Below are 17,541 nucleotides of genomic sequence, written 5' to 3'. Positions count from 1 at the left end.
TTCCGACTTTAATTTAAATAAAAGTGGAATATTTTAATCTATGCATATTAAATGGAAATGATAATGTTGGAACTTCTTCCTATTGCTACTGATGTGCTAAAATACGAGAATTGTTGTTGCGTGCAAGTAAAAATGTACATTCTATTTCTGTGTGATATTATTTAAGAATTTGTTCAGAGAAAAATGTACTCTGCATATTAATGATGAATTTATGCTAATATATTGTATCTAGTAGGGCTGAAAAATAGAATTATCCACTAGATTACATATGGTTATTATTTTATTTGAGAATTGATGTGTCTAGAAAGTACATGAATAAATGTAGACAATACTTTTATGAAAGGCCATGGATGCCCGGACGATGTGATGATTATCTTCGTCTAACAAGTTTATATGCGCGCAAATAAGTATGATATTTGAAGAAACAGTCACAGCATTAATTTATTACTTGCAACTCAGTTGACAACGTTGAAGTATTCGCTCAAGGAAATAAGTAATCAGGTAGCCATATTCAAATAATTACGACCTTTCCAACTAGGATAGTGAATTGGAACGTTGGAAGAACGCAGATGAAAGAAGGAAATAAGTGCATGTTTAGTATTTCTTGATTGTCGTGCATTATATACATCTGAAAACATATTGCTGAAGAAATTATCCAAAATTGAGTTAAAAGGTGTAATAAGAAGTTTTGAATAATTTGAGACTTACATAGGACAATAAAGGGTTATAAATGGAATTTGAGATGTAATAATTTATGTTATTCGTGATTGTCTCTATTCAAGAATGTTGTTTATTCGGTTAATGTACTGGATGAATGGAACTAGAAGAAAATGTGATATAAAATGTCAGTTAAGTTTGAATCACGGAGTTCATAATGAACTAAATTAATACTGTTTAAGGAATTTATGTTGTAATTTAAAAATGCAATGTTCATAAGTTTGTAATTAAATCTGGTAAAATTGTCGATATTAACAGATTTGAAATAGGTCGAAAATTTTCACCCGGAAGGGGTGCGTATTGTGACTGACCCAAAGATTCACATCTATTTAATTTATTATGTTTTGTTTAATTTTGTGTTTATTACGCACGATGATATATCTATGTTATCAATTTCTGTTTTGTTATATTTTGGAAAACGTTGTTGCATTAATATGATGTATAATTAATTATTATCACATTCTTTGATAATGTAAAATAACGATGTATACATTTCTATATACATTTTTGACCAGAGCAACGAAAACGAAACAAAACACAGTAGATCAATAAGTGATAAAATACATGGAAATTTTAAATAATGACGTCCGAGTTTCATTGAAGTTATCAATTTCCTAATTGCTATTTCGTAAAGTGAATACTAGGATGCTTCGTTGAAGTTCAAGTAAAAGGCTTGTTTCAGGTGGTATTTGAAAAGGAGATAAGAGGGAATCCTCCCCGGTTGATTTTTTTTTTGGCATTTCGGTGCAAAACTATGAGTGCAATTTATATTATATCCCAATTATTCAAGAATATGATTTAGTTTATTTTTCTTCGCTTATCTGCCACTTTGGGCTAATCGCAAAGATGAAGATGAATGGTGATAAGATAAAATGGATGAGAGGACAATATACAAACATAAATGGACAGCACAGAACACAGGTCCCATGGAGGATTATACTGGCAGTGAGCCCAGTCGCCAGAGCCTCCTTAGTCTGAAAAAAATGTAATTCAGGGCGTACTACGTGGATGTGAGGTTGACATTTGGATGTTTTCTTAAAGGGACATGCCTTACACCCAATTCGGGTAGTAACTGGATTTTCTTTCAAATACCAGTGCATTCAAGATACCTAGGTTTAATTCCCAAGTTATCTTTTGTTATTAAGAATATTTTTTTATTTATGTCCCAGGACGGCGGGCTTTGGGCTTATCCAGCCTCTTATCAATAGGTTCCTGGTTGGTGAAGGAAGTTGGAGCATGGTGCTGATCACAGCACCTCCACTATCCGAAATCCTGTGAGATCCTACCGCAACATTCCCTACGTAATTTTATTAAATAGCGCTGTTCTCTGTGATTGAGCTCTTCCGGTCTCTTATGCAAGAATTGGAACCATCCTTAACATCATAGAGGACTTAATTGGACAAACTTTCTAAGATCAGTACGTTCAGCACACTCATAGGCGAAAGTAAATTTCGATAAATTTTATACGAACTTTCCTTCCCGGTTGCGGACGCAAGCGCTGCACGTAGTTCGCGGCTCGAACGCTAGGTGCCTCTGCCGTCGCTCCAGGCAGCAAGACCCAGTCTCGTCGAGAGAGAGCAAGGCACACAAGTGTATCGCGCGCTGTGGAGTCGAGTGTGCCCGTAGCCTTGTGTGTTTCTGTGAATGAATCCGTCGCGAGGATGTCGAACTACCACGACACGAAATGTGCGTGTTTCTGGGAGTACCTGGTACCTTTCACACGCTTCTGGGGGATATTCACATCTGTAGGTGAGTACATCACGTAGATATTTGCTTGCAAACCGGTATATTTTCGTACGTTCCCAAATTTTTTTCAAGGTTCGGTGCATAAGTTGTCAAGGTCTGTCACGTTTTGTGCGTATTTACGTATGCCGGGCTCGAATCGATGCAATTGCATTTGTTGTTGATAGAATGCACGTTTTCCCTCGTGCTGTGGTGAAGAGAGCTGATCGCGGCGCCTGGCAGTGGTGGGAGTGGCACGGTCTTCCGAGGCCAAGATGTAAATTTAGCTGGAGATCGTAAAAAGGGGGACGAAGCACGTGACTGTCGCATCCAAATCGCAGCAGGCCCCCCGAGATTATTCTGCAGAGGTGCACTGCACCGGGTTTGAATCAGAGACTGCGAGAATGTACGTCGTACGTATTGAAAATACAGTTTAAATGCACCAGTGAATCGGAGACGCATTAAACCACAGATATTTTACAACTTCCGACGAACACTAGGCTCAGCCGTACGAAGAAGTAGTCGGCAAGACGTGATTAAGTAACCCAAGCGTATTGCCTCATTGCTGAAAGTAAAAGGAATTTATTGTCGACGCGTTAAACAAAATGATAATGATTTTTTTTTACCTTGTCATCAAATAACCTGCTGTCATTCTTATGAACGACACAGCGGACCAACTTCCTTTTGTTTTATTGCGATTTCATCATGCTATGAATGCAATTTTAACATGGTTCGATTTCGATTTACTACTGTTAACACATACTGTGTAGTTTCAGCGATTACTTAAGATTTTGTTCAATATATGCTTTCGTAGTTGTTAGGCAGGCCAGGTTTGGTTCTCTTAGCATTAATATAAAGTCTCTAAATGCATTCTACTAAGGATCCGATTTACTTCTACATTAATTCCCACTAGTCTATGATAGTTGCTTATCAACGGAAAATACATTGTCCATGTGAAGCGCGTATGCTTGTGCAAGGTAATTTTTAAGTTGTTTTTTCAACATAAATAACTTTTTTCGAAATCCAAACAGTGCTCATTACTTTAAGGAAGGTTCAAATTTCGTGTGACAATGATTGCCAAAATTTTACGATAATTAGTCTTCCTGCTAGGAGACTTTGAAAAAAAGAAAACAACAATGTGAACCGTTACGGGAATATAAAGCGAAAGCGGGACAAAAGTGACTGTTTCCCTCACACTGTGTGGCAACGTCAACCTGGCTGTGTTGCCTGGTTCGAGCATCAGACCGACCTATCTCCTGGACACTTTTGTGCCAAATACTGTCAGTTTATATGACATGTATTACAAATGACAACTCGACAACGATACCTTTCATTCTCTTAAACTTTCGTATCAATCTATAGAATTATATTTTAATTGGACTTTCTCTAGAAGCTTCAAACTGACCAACGGTCGTACCTCAGGGTATGATACGCTTCCAAATCCACGAAGTTGTGCTCCGACGTGGCAACAGCGCTAACTTCTGCCACCCGCATAATTTCATGGCCGTTCGTTTTAAGTTTCCATCAACCAACCAATCGGCGATAGGCTATATGACAGCAAGACACAAAGATCTGGTTAAATGACTTGTGTTGATACTTGTGTTTACGTATACTTTCTTTAGTAGTCTGTCACGTTGCCATCTTTTCCTGCCTTTGACGTTCTTTTCTTTAGGAATGCTGGGCCAAAGGGGGAGGGTTATAGCCCCCACTAATCCCCCGGGCACGCCACTGGTTAATACACATAAATATTATTACCTTATTGAGATAGGCGTAGTATGGCCTGAATTCAATATTCTTTATACGGGACACCACCTCTTGTCACCTACTAAAACTAATTTCAACTTGCTAAAAATTATTGTTAACTGTATTTCATTCCTGTATTCATTTGAAAAGTTAACACTCGCCTCTATGGGAGAATCCAGACCGAAGCACCAAGCGACTCGTGTCGTTTGGTAGCGAACCCTCAGTGATCAACGCAACGTGTCGAACCAAAGCGACATGGAAAACTACACGTGTCGCTTGTCGCATGCGTGTCACTCCACTGGGCAGTTTTCTTAAGCTCGTGCACCGTGTTGCCTTGGTCTGTCCGTGTATGCCTGGTGAATGCTTCATTATAGACAGAAAGAGAGATTTCATACCGAAGGTCACCAATCGAGCACAGGTTTGTGCGGCCTGTCAGTTGATTGGCTCGTTTCCAAACGACATGTCATATTTCGCTTCGGTATGAAATCTCTCTGAAGAGGATCGTGTCGTTTGTCACTTCGGTGTCACCTGTCGCTTCGTCCCTACAACTCCAACATCAATGTGGTTCTAATAGTTCACAGGGGTGTAAATTAGTAATGGACAATGCATGTCAAAACTACTGAGGTAGCACAACTTCCACAGGGCTTTTTATATCTGAATGAACTTATCCAGAAGTACAAGATAACAGGGTGTTTCAAAACACACGAGACAATATGCAAATTGGCGATATTAAACGCAACTCATTTAATGGTAGAGCAGCCTGTGGATGGCTTGAATATAAGATGGTGGAAGGGACACTCATGGACGGCACAACACAACCCCTCAGAGGTGCTAGAGCCTCGTTAGCCTGCAATAGATGCAGGTCCGATTGTATGGAAGGGAGACATTTGGATTTCTTGAGAGGTTACTCCTTACACGCCTGGGAAAATGAGATATTTGAAGTGTGATAAAAAAAAGTTTTAAAAATATATTTAACCAGCAACTATACGCTGCACGATGTTGTTAGCCCCGGACACTGGCGTGCGCAGAGGGGGAGGGAAGAGGGCAGGTGAAGCGTCAGCATCCTCCGAAATTTAAAGAAAATAGACATTTTCAAATAGAAACAGTGATGAACTTTGAAAAGAAAAAAATCAGAGCATGCAAACCCTCCTTAAAATGACCCCAGATTGCCATTTTTGAGAGTGGAAAGTTCTAAAAATATGAATATTGTGTATGCAGTCCTCCCTAGAAAGCATCTATGTTCTATCCACCTTTACATTTCCAGCCCTTAAAAAAAAAAAAAAAAAAACTGCGTACGCCAGTTTCCCCGTGGCGCAACTTATCTAAATCCGGACCTTCGTATTCATTTGTTTTACTTCGTGCATGTTTTTTATTTTATTTTTCCTGTTCTCAATTTCAAATCTACTTCGCTACTACTTTTATCTTGTTGCAAACGTTGCGTAGTTGGCGCCGAAATGGCTTTTCATTATGTTCATTCGCGACGCCCCCTCCCCTTTCCAATGACGTCATAAGCACGCAGACTGTCAGAAGTGTGTTTTTGCTTCTCATGATTTCCTTTATGTACGTGAAACAACACGAGCGCACAAGGTGCCTCCAGGAAGAAAAGGAGAGGCGGTCTCTGCGCAACATCAAAGGCTAGAGAAATAAGCTTGCCTGGAGTAGGCTACGTTAGAGCAGGGTTGCCAGATATGGTCTCAGAAATGTTGTGTTAACTTTTCGATGTTACACGTTGCTTTAAGACGGTACTACATCTTCGAAACAAACAATAAAGAGCGCAAATGTGAGGATTAATAATTGCTTAACTTCCGGGTGGTCACAAATGTGACGTGTTGCTAATACCTTGATAAATAATAAGACAATGCTACTGTATAAAAAAAAAACAGGCTATTTCAAAACGCACAAGGTGTTGTCGACAGAAGCAATTCCCTTAATGGTAGAACATAAAATTAAATTCATGTTTTTTTGTGGTGTAACCGCAGGAAAAATCGAAAATCTCACGCGGAAGGTTTTAGATCTCAGCCAAAAGGCATTTCGCTTCGAGAATGTATTAGGTCGCAATTGAAAAAATATTACTGATTGCTTCAGGTTGATCAATGCATCAATTCTTGACGCTCGGACGATATTTTCTGGAACTACCTATCCTCTCCTTCCTTCTCCTTCACTCTCCTTTTCCTACTCTGCTTCTCATATCCCCTCCTGTTTTCGCCTCTTGTCTCCACCCCACTCTTCTCCACTCCTCTTATCTCCTCTCCTGTCTTCGATTATAGACTACACTCTTCTCCCTTCTTCGTTCTTCTCTTTTTCTTTTCTACTCTACCCTCCACTCCCCTCTTTTTCCTCCTGTCATCTCGTTTTTCTTATCTCTTAGCTCCGCATCTTTTTCCTTTCTTCTCATTACTTCTCCTGTATCCTCTTTTCTTCGCTCCTCTACTTTTCCTCTTCTCCATTCGCCTCCTTTTCTCCCATTTCCTTTCCTCTCTTCTCTTCTTTTCCTTTGTGTAGACTCATCAGCGACGAAATATTAATAGTAGAAAATCTATTTTCTTAAAGTAGAAGAAATCTATTTTTTTCATAAACTATTTTGTCATTTGCGATACAATACAGATTTTTAAAATACATAACACTTGTTTTTCTTCCATTCGCGTATTTCACACGTATCTATTATGCATGTTGCAATCCTGAAATTGAGCCTAACTCTATAGGCAACCTACCAACGCCTTGTGTAAGTTGGGTTGCCTAGTTTCAAATGTCGCTGTCCTAAGATTTTTGAGACTGTACCTTGAATTACGCAACTATACTATTTTTTCCCGCTTCTGTTCAGTTGCGGCGATAAGGTTCTCGCAGATAATGTCCCATCAAACTGTTAGTTGTGCAAAATCAAGTATCGTGGTGATGAAATTTGACTTACATACCCCGGAGCACACAACTGGTATGGCCGCCTCGAAAATCTGTACCAAACAATAGTCATGAACTGGCAACCCTACTTTGATAAATGCTAGGTAAACTTTTGCGGTTGTTGGAAAATTAAAGGGCCTCTTTCATCCGTTCCTTTCGGGAAGCGTATCCTCCCCACACCCCTTCATTCACCTTTTCTTGCGCTCATTTAAAAGACAATGCCTTCAGGTTGGTTTAAGAATTTTTCCCTCACCTTTGAACAGCGAAACTCTTCAGCGTTGTTGGCGTGAATTGCTGTCCCCCTTTTACCGGTATCTGAATGAGTTAAAAATTAACTAAGATACATGTTGTGACATTTTTTTACAGTTGTTGCTCAGATGAACGTTGCATTGATATTGCAAGACAAAATTCGTCAGCAAAGAAGAAAGTTTGTCTAACTCTAGCCTATTCGAGGGGGTGAGGCTGTCAGGTCGCCTTTGTTTCTCGATTTTTCAACAGAACATTTTTATGAAAATATTGAAAATAAATTACTTTGTTCCCTAGGGTGTTCCCAATGTTTCTGTATTAATTTTGTTCATGAAAACATAATGATAACGTACAATTCACTTGGTGGGCAAATCTGGCATCCCCTTTGGATGCGTTTTCTTCGAGACACCAATTCCAGTGACAATGACAGTTTACAATTGATTGGTAATTTTTGTAATTATCATAATGAATATATAACTGCATCTACTATGTAAACCAAAAAGCATTGCAAAATTAATGTTTTTTTTCGAGGTTAAGAGAATGATAAAATATGTGTAACGTAACAATCATGCAATAATTACTTATTGTTTTTATTAATGATGGCATTTTGTTAATTATTATAATTAAAACAACAAAGGAAGTAGTGATTCGTTTCTTGTAAGCTATGGCGAAAGATGGCAGATAAACAGATTGTTAGGCTAAAAAATAAAAATGAAGCTTTATTGTTCATGAAGACTGAAAAATATTACAATAAGGATATTCTAAGAAATTCGATATTGACGCGAGTGACTGGAATCGCGGTACAAATATATAAAGGGTTGTCCATTTAACAAATTTCGAAATCATGCAGATGGTGACTGTCTTTTGTCGAATTATATTTCTTCTGTATGTTGAATGCGATAGAGAAGATATTTGTGTAGAAATTTGCGGATACTATTACAGTCTTCAAATTACTAATAAAATGTGTACATACATGCATTTTTGTAGCAATTTAAAACTTATGTTCATGGATGTCGCCTGAAATTGTTATAAGGGAGGAAGTTTCAGGCAGTTGATAATCTTGAATGGGTGGGTTTCATGTGACGTCATGATGCGCACAGCACAGTTTGCGGTAATTTTATTTGTTTGCAAGGAAATAACCACCACGTAGCGTTCGTTACATCTGCACCAACTGCAAGTTTGTTTTAAATCACGAATTCCTGTGTTAGTATCTCCATCCCTCCCTCCCGCCCCTTAAATTTCGTATGCATACAGAAACTGGCCTCAATTATGTCTGCTCGAAGCCACAATGAAATAGTTTATGACGTAGGTGAAACACACCTATAAAGTTAAATAATTGTTTGAAACTAATAAGAAGCCAGTATTAATTGGGGACTGTTCTGCTTGATACAGAGGATGAGTGAATATCCACCACATCTGTTTTTCTTTATTTATCAGATTTCACTCCGTCATTGTACTGGCCTATGCAGTGTGCGAATTAAGGGGGGTGCCGGGGATTCCCCCCCACAAAAGTTTTTATCCCAGGCTGATGATTTTTTTTAAATCTCTGCCAGGGATATTTTTATCCCCGCCAAAGGAATGGCATTGAAAACATATATCTAGTTTACAATTTCTTAATTATGGAACAACCAGCATTGAAAAATCAGGAAAACCATTAATTGACCATTAAAACAATTGCATCCTACTTTGCGTCTGAAGTTCGATTTTTAAATGGCTCCTTGTTGTCGGGTGCAGAGGTTTTACAAAAAGCTTACAGAGTAACGCCGTTGCTCTGTCCATTGTCAAATAAACTACAAAGCCTACCGCTAAGGCAAGAAGAACTGATTTCGTCACCTTTTTTCGCTGGAGGCACGTGGATCACATTTCTCGCCACACGCAGTCATTGAGTTGAACGCACAATAGATATTTGGTCAAGTTTCTCCATGCATTGGCGGCAATTACGAGGGAGGGGGGCATAGGGGTAGTTGCTCCCCCACATTTTGCCACTTTTGCCTCCGTAATATGCTAAACCTTCAAGGGAAAGGAAACTGTTCTTACCCTAGCCCCCCAGTTTTGAAACCCAATCGCCGCCACTGGGTTTGGGTTTTCGTAGAATGTAAATATGCTGCTTCTAAAATACGTCTAATTGTTATAAGATTTAATGCCCTAGGTACTTAGAACTGGAAGGCAATAGTAGAGTTTACTAACTGGCAACATACAAATTTGCACATCTATCCCCCCCACCCCGCCCCAGAAATGAAATCATAAATACGGCACTTAGTGGACCCCCTTCCAAAGCAAAATGCTTAATTAGCACACTGGATATATATTCTATTTTCCGATTAACTTTACCCGTTACGTCCAAGAAAAACTGCAAGTTAAATGGAAGTTTACGTTGTGCAATCTCTCACGTCAAAATCTCGTTTTTGGAATTTCGAAAACATTTATTCTTACTGTGATATTACGTGGTAGCATATTAATCTGATCCGGTTCATACATTTTACACTTAATTTTTCGAGCTAACTCATTTTTCCTTTGGTTCTGATTAACTTAATTTTTATTATCGACTATCAAAGTAAGCTCTTACTTTTCTAATTAGAAATAAAAGATTCCAGTTTCCAGGGGAGGGGATGAACCAAATGATCGGTTCAATTTTCATCACAACGGCTTGTAATAATTATTTGTTTTCAATAACCTCCTGGCAAATGTTTCTCGCATATTAAAACATAGATGCCATATGATTGTCATTTTCTGGGTATTTCCTTGTAATGCTGACCTTCGTGGCGAAGTGGTTAGCACAGCGCTTTACGATGCCAAGGGCCCCTAGGTTCGAATCCCGCCCGGGCATGGGTCTAGTTTCCTTTCATAAATTTCATCATATCACGCATCCTCATTTTTGCGATTAGCCATATGTGATAGATAAGCGAAGTAAAATAAACTAAGTCTATTAATCAATTATTTTTTAAACTCGTTAATTCTTCTTTAGCATGCCACGTTTTTTTAAAAATTATATTACGATTTGTAAAATGACGAAAACTAAAGGAGAACACGCAACTTTCTTTGTAGCGCATCGGTCAGAAAGTTTCAGGAATATGGATTTTCAAAATAAATTTTTTCACATGTACTTTGCCCCCTTTTAAAAGTAGCGCGTTTTCAATTATGTTACTAATCATACCATCTCAATACCATCTTGGAGGATGACAATTAATATTTTCCGCCTCCTAAAAGAAATAATATACTTTCGCTCTCTGAATCTTTCATATAAATTATAGAAGCCGTCTGCTTCAGCAGAGTTCACTGCTTCTCCGGTGACGTCACGCGTTCGTGCAAGATCGGCAATTTTCGGATAGCTTTACCTAATCTCTATGTACCTTGATCGGTTCTATCTTCTTCGCAACTTCTACGTTTAGGTGATCCTTATTCTTAGCAACACGAGAATGACTGTTTATGGATTCACCAGCTGGTAATAAGCTTAATAAAGTATTTATTAAATATCGCCGTTTCTAGAGTTAGCGTAACGTTGAAAATTAATACCGAAAGCTGACTAAAATACAAACTTCATGTGGATCTGCGCAGTGTTTTCATTTTTTCAACAGCAGATAAATACGCAAACAAGCTTAGCCACAAGGTAACAAGATGAAAAAAAACGAAGGTTAAATGGAAATGAACACAGAGGAAAAAAACTGCTTCTGCTTTCTCTGCCATCTAGTGAGAGGAAAAAGAAGATCGGATTGCGTAAAGTGATGTTACCACCAATTGCGAGTTTTCAAGGATAGGTTTTGACGTCATAGTTACATAATAAGGCCTGAAGGTCTGTAACCTTTCCCTTAAATATCTCGATCCGATTTGATGGCTAGCTTTCCGCGTGTAATCTAAAACAAAGGACAACAGATTTATTATGTAAGCGAGTTGGAATTTACAAGGAAACTGATGATATGCGTGCGCATTATCTAGGCGTAGATGTCATGTCAGAAAAAATGTAAACAAACCGTCAAACACAGTTAAGAAAAAAGCAGGATTTGTTTATACACTTAATAATTTTGACTTTATTAAACTGAATGGCCCATAAAGCTTCCTTCTCTATCTGCAGTAGTGCTCAAATAGGAGAAAATTGTTTATTACGTCCATATTTATAAGAATTTTCGTAACAAGGAATATGACATGAAGAGGAAGATACTTTTCTTTGTTACGAGTCAGTCCTTTGTTTTGCCATTATTTCAAGGATTCGAATATTTTTTCTTTTTGAGGTGAGTTGAGCCAAAAGCTAATTATGGCCCCCACAATCTCCCTGGAACACTATACTTTTCTACTCCTAGATAGAACCAGTGGCGGCGATTGGGTTCCAAAACTGGGGAGGGGTCAAGGTCTCAAAACTGGAGGGGGGGGGGGCAAGGACAGTTAACTTTCCATTGGTAGAAAAGGTTTGTCATAGTGCGGGGTAGAAAGTGGCAAGAAGTTGTCGGGGGATGCAGCCAAATCGTGCACACTTTGTAGTAATTTACTATATTGTTCTAAATAATTGTCACTTTGTTATTCCGATACTCATTTATTAAACTTGGATGTTACTTTCAATATAGACTAGTTTATTTTATGTGAATATTTTCATTCAATATAGACTCGTTTATTAGATAATGAATGTTTTGTACAATGTAGACTCGTTTCTTAGATGTGAATATTTCGTTCAATATAGACTCGTTTCTTAGATGTGAACATTTCGTTCAATATAGACTCGTTTCTTAGATGTGAATATTTCGTTCAATATAGACTCGTTCCTTAGATGTGAATATTTCGTTCAATATAGACTCGTTCCTTAGATGTGAATATTTCGTTCAATATAGACACTTTTCTTAGATGTGAATATTTCATGCAATACAGACTCGTGCATTATATGTGAATATTTCATTCTGTATGAAGAAGTCTCGTATTACCATCTATGAGTTTGATATATTTGAAGAAGTCACGCAGTAAAATTTGGTTCATGTGAGTTTTGCAAATATCGTATCAGTCTCACACTAAGTCCCGACTTCTTTTTTTCCAATGTAGAGGTGTGTGTCATCCTCGGTAGGGTTGTTACAAGACTCTTTCAGCTGGCGCCTTGTAATGAATTTCAATATAGTAGTCTACATCAATATTAAGTTTTTGGGGTACTGCAATAGGTACTGCTGCAGTAACAAATACTCATTTTGTTTCGCAAGAAGCCTGGTTTCGGGTCTACATTTCAATTACTGATGAACCTACAGTCCTTTGTTTTCCAAGTATTGCCCACTCGCTGAATTTCCGATACGAACCTCTCCAGAACAAATGCAGGACTGATGAAATGGGCAAGCTGTCTGAAGTTGGAGGAGGGGGCTGAAAATGGAGCCTGGGAGCTTATTTCTCTCGACAAAGTACGGGGAACAATACTTTCATTTTTCTCTTCGTCCTTTTTATCCCATAGACCCTTTTCTTCTAGGCAAATCCTTATTCTTGCAGAAGATGAGGTTTCCTCGTCTATAAATCACCAGGGGAAATGAATTTGCTAGCCTCTTCCTCTCTGGAGCAGGGGGGGATAATAGCCGCTGAGAAAGATGGATGTGGATAGCTGGTAACATTATACGTGAATGCGATTTCTTGTTCGAGATGCGTACATAATGCACGCCATCTTCATGTTAATTAATTACATCATGCGAAACATCCTTCAAAACATTATTCTTTCCTCTTCTTGCAGTTTGTACGTTTTGCGTTCAAAAATCGCGTTTATATCGTAATTGTATGTTACTGCTGTGTTCTTATATACGAGGGTTGTTCAAAAGAGTGTGACGCAGAATGACTAATCAAACTAGATGAAACAAGCTGTTCATAAGCATGTTCGTCTTACTGCAGGTAAAGTGAATCTATTGAGGATTGCAGCAGGAAGGGAAGGTATGTTATTTCAATTTTGGCTATATCGTGTCGCTTTTCCACCCTTTTGGTTAATCGCGACGATGATAACGAATGATAACATATATGATGGGACAAATAAAATGGTAACCTAACAGAGGGCATTAGGTGGAAGATATCGAAAGGCGGGTAGAGATAATTTTCGTAACGTCTCTGGCTGTTACGCATTTGCAGCTTGGAAGCTAATCGTAATTCCCCAACCCACCAATCAACAAGCGAGCCGCTGACGTCATCTCAACCCAAGCACCTACTGTCGGATTAAATATTATAGATACTCCAGTTTGGACTCCAATTAAAAATTAACCAATACACCTACACTACACTAGTTACATCAAAATTTAGCTTATTCAATTCTGCGTTAATCTATGCTAACCAATTTTTTTTTCGAGTATGCCTTATGTCTTTTTCTCTGCGAGAACAAAGAAAGAGCCTTTTTTTTTAGTTTTGCAAGCGATCGCTCTCCTTGAAATTCTGTAAATAAAAAACGGGTTGTCCGATCGTTATGAACTTTTAGTAGGGTGCAGGCAGAAAGGTTTTAAACACAATTATTAATTTTCACGTTTACAAAATTTGTCAAAAACAGTTCTTTTCAATTTTGCGAAACAATTTTTCTTAGTATTGGGTAGTCCTACAAATACAATATTAATCTTCTTTTGAAGCTCTTTGCATCTGTTTTTAAAATGCATTATCATTATCAATTCAAATTTCTGAACAGATTTTATACAGATTTTTATTCAGGAGAGTAAAGCTGTACGCGAAACGTGGCAACACCGCAAGCCTTGACTCGCAGCGCCCGCCGGCAGTTTCCGCTGTTCAACGGACATCACTGTGTGCCGTGTTGCCACGATCCACAGATTAACGCAGAATTGAATAAGCTAAATTTTGATGTAACTAGTTTTATATGTAGGTCTATTTGTTAATTTTTAATTGGAGTTCAAACTCAAGTATCTATAATTTTTTTATCAGACAGTAATGCTCTTGCCCTCGCTGTACTCTCTTGGTAGGCTCACTAGCTAGTAAGACTCGCGCAGTTATCTGGAGATGATCCGAAAATAGTTTGACTAGCTTTTTTTTCTATTTACGTCTATGTATTAGCATACGTACAATTAAAGAACTGTCAGTTACAAGCCAAACAATGGCCTTCCTCATACCTAGAACGCCGGACCCTGTGGCTGAGTGGTTAGTACATCGCGCTGCGACGCCAAGGGTCCCGGGTTCGAATCCCGCTCAGGCATGGTTGTTTGTGAATGTCCACTCATCAATTTCATCATTTTAGCCAAGAGGCACAAAACGCGAAGTAAAATAAAATATACCAAATAATAAAAAAAGAAATCATACCTAGAACATCCTAAGTAACAGATAAACAGGGTGGCCCCATATAAGGTAACCGAACACATAAGGTAACGGTTCTACATTTCTGTTACCTTTTTTGGACAACCCTGTATTATATGCATTCGCAGGCTATTAAATTTGAGATCCAAGAAGAAGGAAACGGCAAAGCTCAAAGTCTAACTTAGCGGTTTGCAATCACATCTTCAAAATCATTAGACCTCATACACACCCCGTATTTCTGAAAACTTTTCCAGGCATAGAAGGCTTCAAAATTTGCATGAGCTGAAGCAAACATGTCTCCAGAAACACACCCTCGTGTTGGCAATAGCAATCACATGATGGAAATGGCGTATTTGAGTAGCGACTTTACTAGAGTTTGAAGCTCCGTGCCGATAAGTAATTAGCAACAAGTCAGACGTACGTAGAATGACTTCAGTTAACACATTCACTAAAATGGATAGGCCTATATATTTTATGAATAGTGGAATTTCTACACTTAATAAGTCCACTATTATGGATCTTAATTTTGACTAATCACAATCGTGCTGAGGATGAGTGATATGATGAAATTGATGAAGGATACTCACAAAGAACATTCATTTCCAGGCCAGGATTCGAACCCGAGACCTGGTTGTGTTAATCATTACGGAACTGTCCATTCGAGACTGTTCTTTCAGGCTTCCATCGGTTATTTTACGTCGTTCTACCTAGTGGGTCAGTCGCAACGAGGAGGATGAATAATGAACTGATGAAATGGATGAAAGGACAAATGGAATGGTACATCCATGTCTCGACCGGGGTTCAAATCTGGGATATCTCCCTTCGAAGAGTTTACCGCCACAGAGGCTCCTGGATCAGGGTTCGATTCCCCTGGCTGGGTTCTGGATGTGTCTCCGCGAGTTCCCCCACATCAGTTTCATGTACTCGGAGTTTCATCCTAGCTGCCACTATCATCATAGCTGCCACACTGACAGAAAAATACTAAGAAAAATTGCAATAAGGAGATCAAACCCTTAAAAAGACAGTCCCAAAATAAGACATAGCTAGGTAGTTTCTCATTCACCAGAGGCAATGTTAAGTCTCGATTTGATACAACCCCTTACTATGACAAAGCGATATCATCCCTTAGGGATGCTGACATTTATCGAGATGAATCTCACAAGAGAGAAAAGGGGGGGGGGAGAAGCCCTTTAGCCTCACTTTTCTACCGAATTCAATTTTCCGGCAAAAATTAAATTCCCCCTCTTAATAAGAATTCCGGCCGCTTGAGTATGGACCATTCTGTACACGGAGACTCGTCACTGGAATGGGAGAAACGAGAGAAATATGAAAATGATTGATTCCTGCATTTGCTATGAGAAAAATCTAGTCTAGTAGATGTTCAAGAAGGTAAGGGGGGAGGGGTCACTTGACCCTTATTTCAGTATGGAAATAATACTAAATCTTTATTAATTTGTACTTGTTTCCCTCCATTTTTCCTTGGTCTTTCCTTGCGTAGTTTTGGCTTTCCTTTTTATGGATTTTTAAAGTCCATTTTATGCACAGACAAGTTAATCTGAACTGGGCCTACAATTTTAAAGTGGGGTCTGACAACTTTGTGACTTCACCGGGTATCCAACCTGGGTCCTCTTGATTGCAAGGCAACGCTGTTATTATCTTCTTGCTTGCTTCCTCTCTCTTATTGATTAATTCCTTTCACAACGTTTTCTTTTCTCTTTCGTTTTCTCTTTTTCTCTCACTGTTTCTTGTTTTGTTACTTTGTGAAGGATCCTTACTTTATTTTTCTTCCATTCTTCCCCTCCCTCCTTCTTTCCGCCCTTTCCTTTTTTGCATTATTTTTCCTTCCGTCCTTTTTCCCTTCCGTCCGTACTTTTTGCTTCGGTCCTTTCTTTCTTTTTTGCTTCCGTTTTTTTTCTTCAGTTCTTTTTTCTGTTTTGCTTCAGTTCTTTTTTTTGCGTCCGTCCTTTTTCTTCGTCCTTTTTTCTTCCTTCTTTCCTTTCCTATTTATGTATTTAGTTCGTTCTAATTTTCTTTCTAATGGTCTCTTTCTACCAGTCGCTTTTATTTCTAGTTCCATTCACATTCTCTCTATTGCTACTTTACTTCTCTTCTTTCTCTCTTCATCTTAAATTACTTTTTTTACGATGACTCGCAAACATAAAGCCACGATCTTCAACATACCCTACTTTAGGACTTTTTATTTTTATTTTGACCCCATCCCTCAGCTAGGTTATATTCTGCAAGCTCACTCAGACACTATTCTTTGTATCGTTCCTCGTTTTCAGATGCTGGCGACAAAGGCCCTCCCCACCCTCTCCTTGTTTCCATGACGTCGACCACGAATAAGGAAGAGTGAAGTCGCAAGGGAGAAGAAATTGTGTGGGTTCATTTTGTTTGCGTCTGCAAGAGGTCGTCGCCAAATAAAGAGTTTCCTATACTGTGGTTCACGCACTGCGTACACAACCTCTTTTATTGCAACCCTCCTCTCTTTATAAGTGGACTACACAAAGGGTTTGGATCGTCATATACAGTGCTCAAAAAAAGTTTTGCATATTATGATTGCATGCGGTTTGAGTGCGATATCCCCAAAAGGTATACAATGTTCATTATGTGAGCAATACCCGAGACAGAAACCGACATAATGCACCAAGTGAGTTCGATATTCAGCAGATAGAGGGCAGTATTTGCCACATGATCCCTGAGCAGATTTCAAACCAGCCCGATGGGAGGCATTATCCGTGTCTTATCCGCACTTGAGTTGGAAACTGCACAGAGAGCGGGTGGAAAACGAAGGGCAACATGCCTCGAGCAACCATTTCTGCTACGGACCGCATTCGAATTGTAACGCTGCTGCAAGAGGGATATCGCCAAGTGGACGTCGCTGCCGGTGTTGGAGTGAGCCAATGTGATGTCTGTTGAGTGTGAAAGAAGTTCAGGGAGACACAATCAGTTGCCAATCGACCAAGGACAGGGAGGCCACGCAAAACA

General features: G+C 38.9%; 1 protein-coding gene across 2 annotated transcripts in view; it reads left to right on the top strand.

Annotated features, from left to right (window-relative positions):
- The first annotated feature begins 2,299 nt into the window (after nt 1-2,299).
- Nucleotides 2,300-17,541, top strand: part of LOC145995261 (uncharacterized) — a 383,578-nt gene continuing 368,336 nt past the window's right edge. Inside the window, exon 1 of one of the 2 annotated variants that reach the window (XM_083131837.1) lies at nt 2,300-2,466. In XM_083131837.1, coding sequence (XP_082987963.1) covers nt 2,379-2,466 — 88 coding nt within the window. In that variant the 5' untranslated portion in view covers nt 2,300-2,378. The remainder of the gene's footprint in view (nt 2,467-17,541) is intronic. The other variant, XM_083131838.1, reaches the window with a different exon arrangement.

The sequence above is a fragment of the Lepisma saccharinum genome, chromosome 11 (assembly GCF_977018435.1).
Source record: "Lepisma saccharinum chromosome 11, izLepSacc3.1, whole genome shotgun sequence".
In the NCBI taxonomy this organism is placed as follows: Eukaryota; Metazoa; Arthropoda; class Insecta; order Zygentoma; family Lepismatidae; genus Lepisma; species Lepisma saccharinum.
Note: the sequence above shows the minus strand (reverse complement) of the source record. Positions and strands in the feature narration are given on the sequence as shown.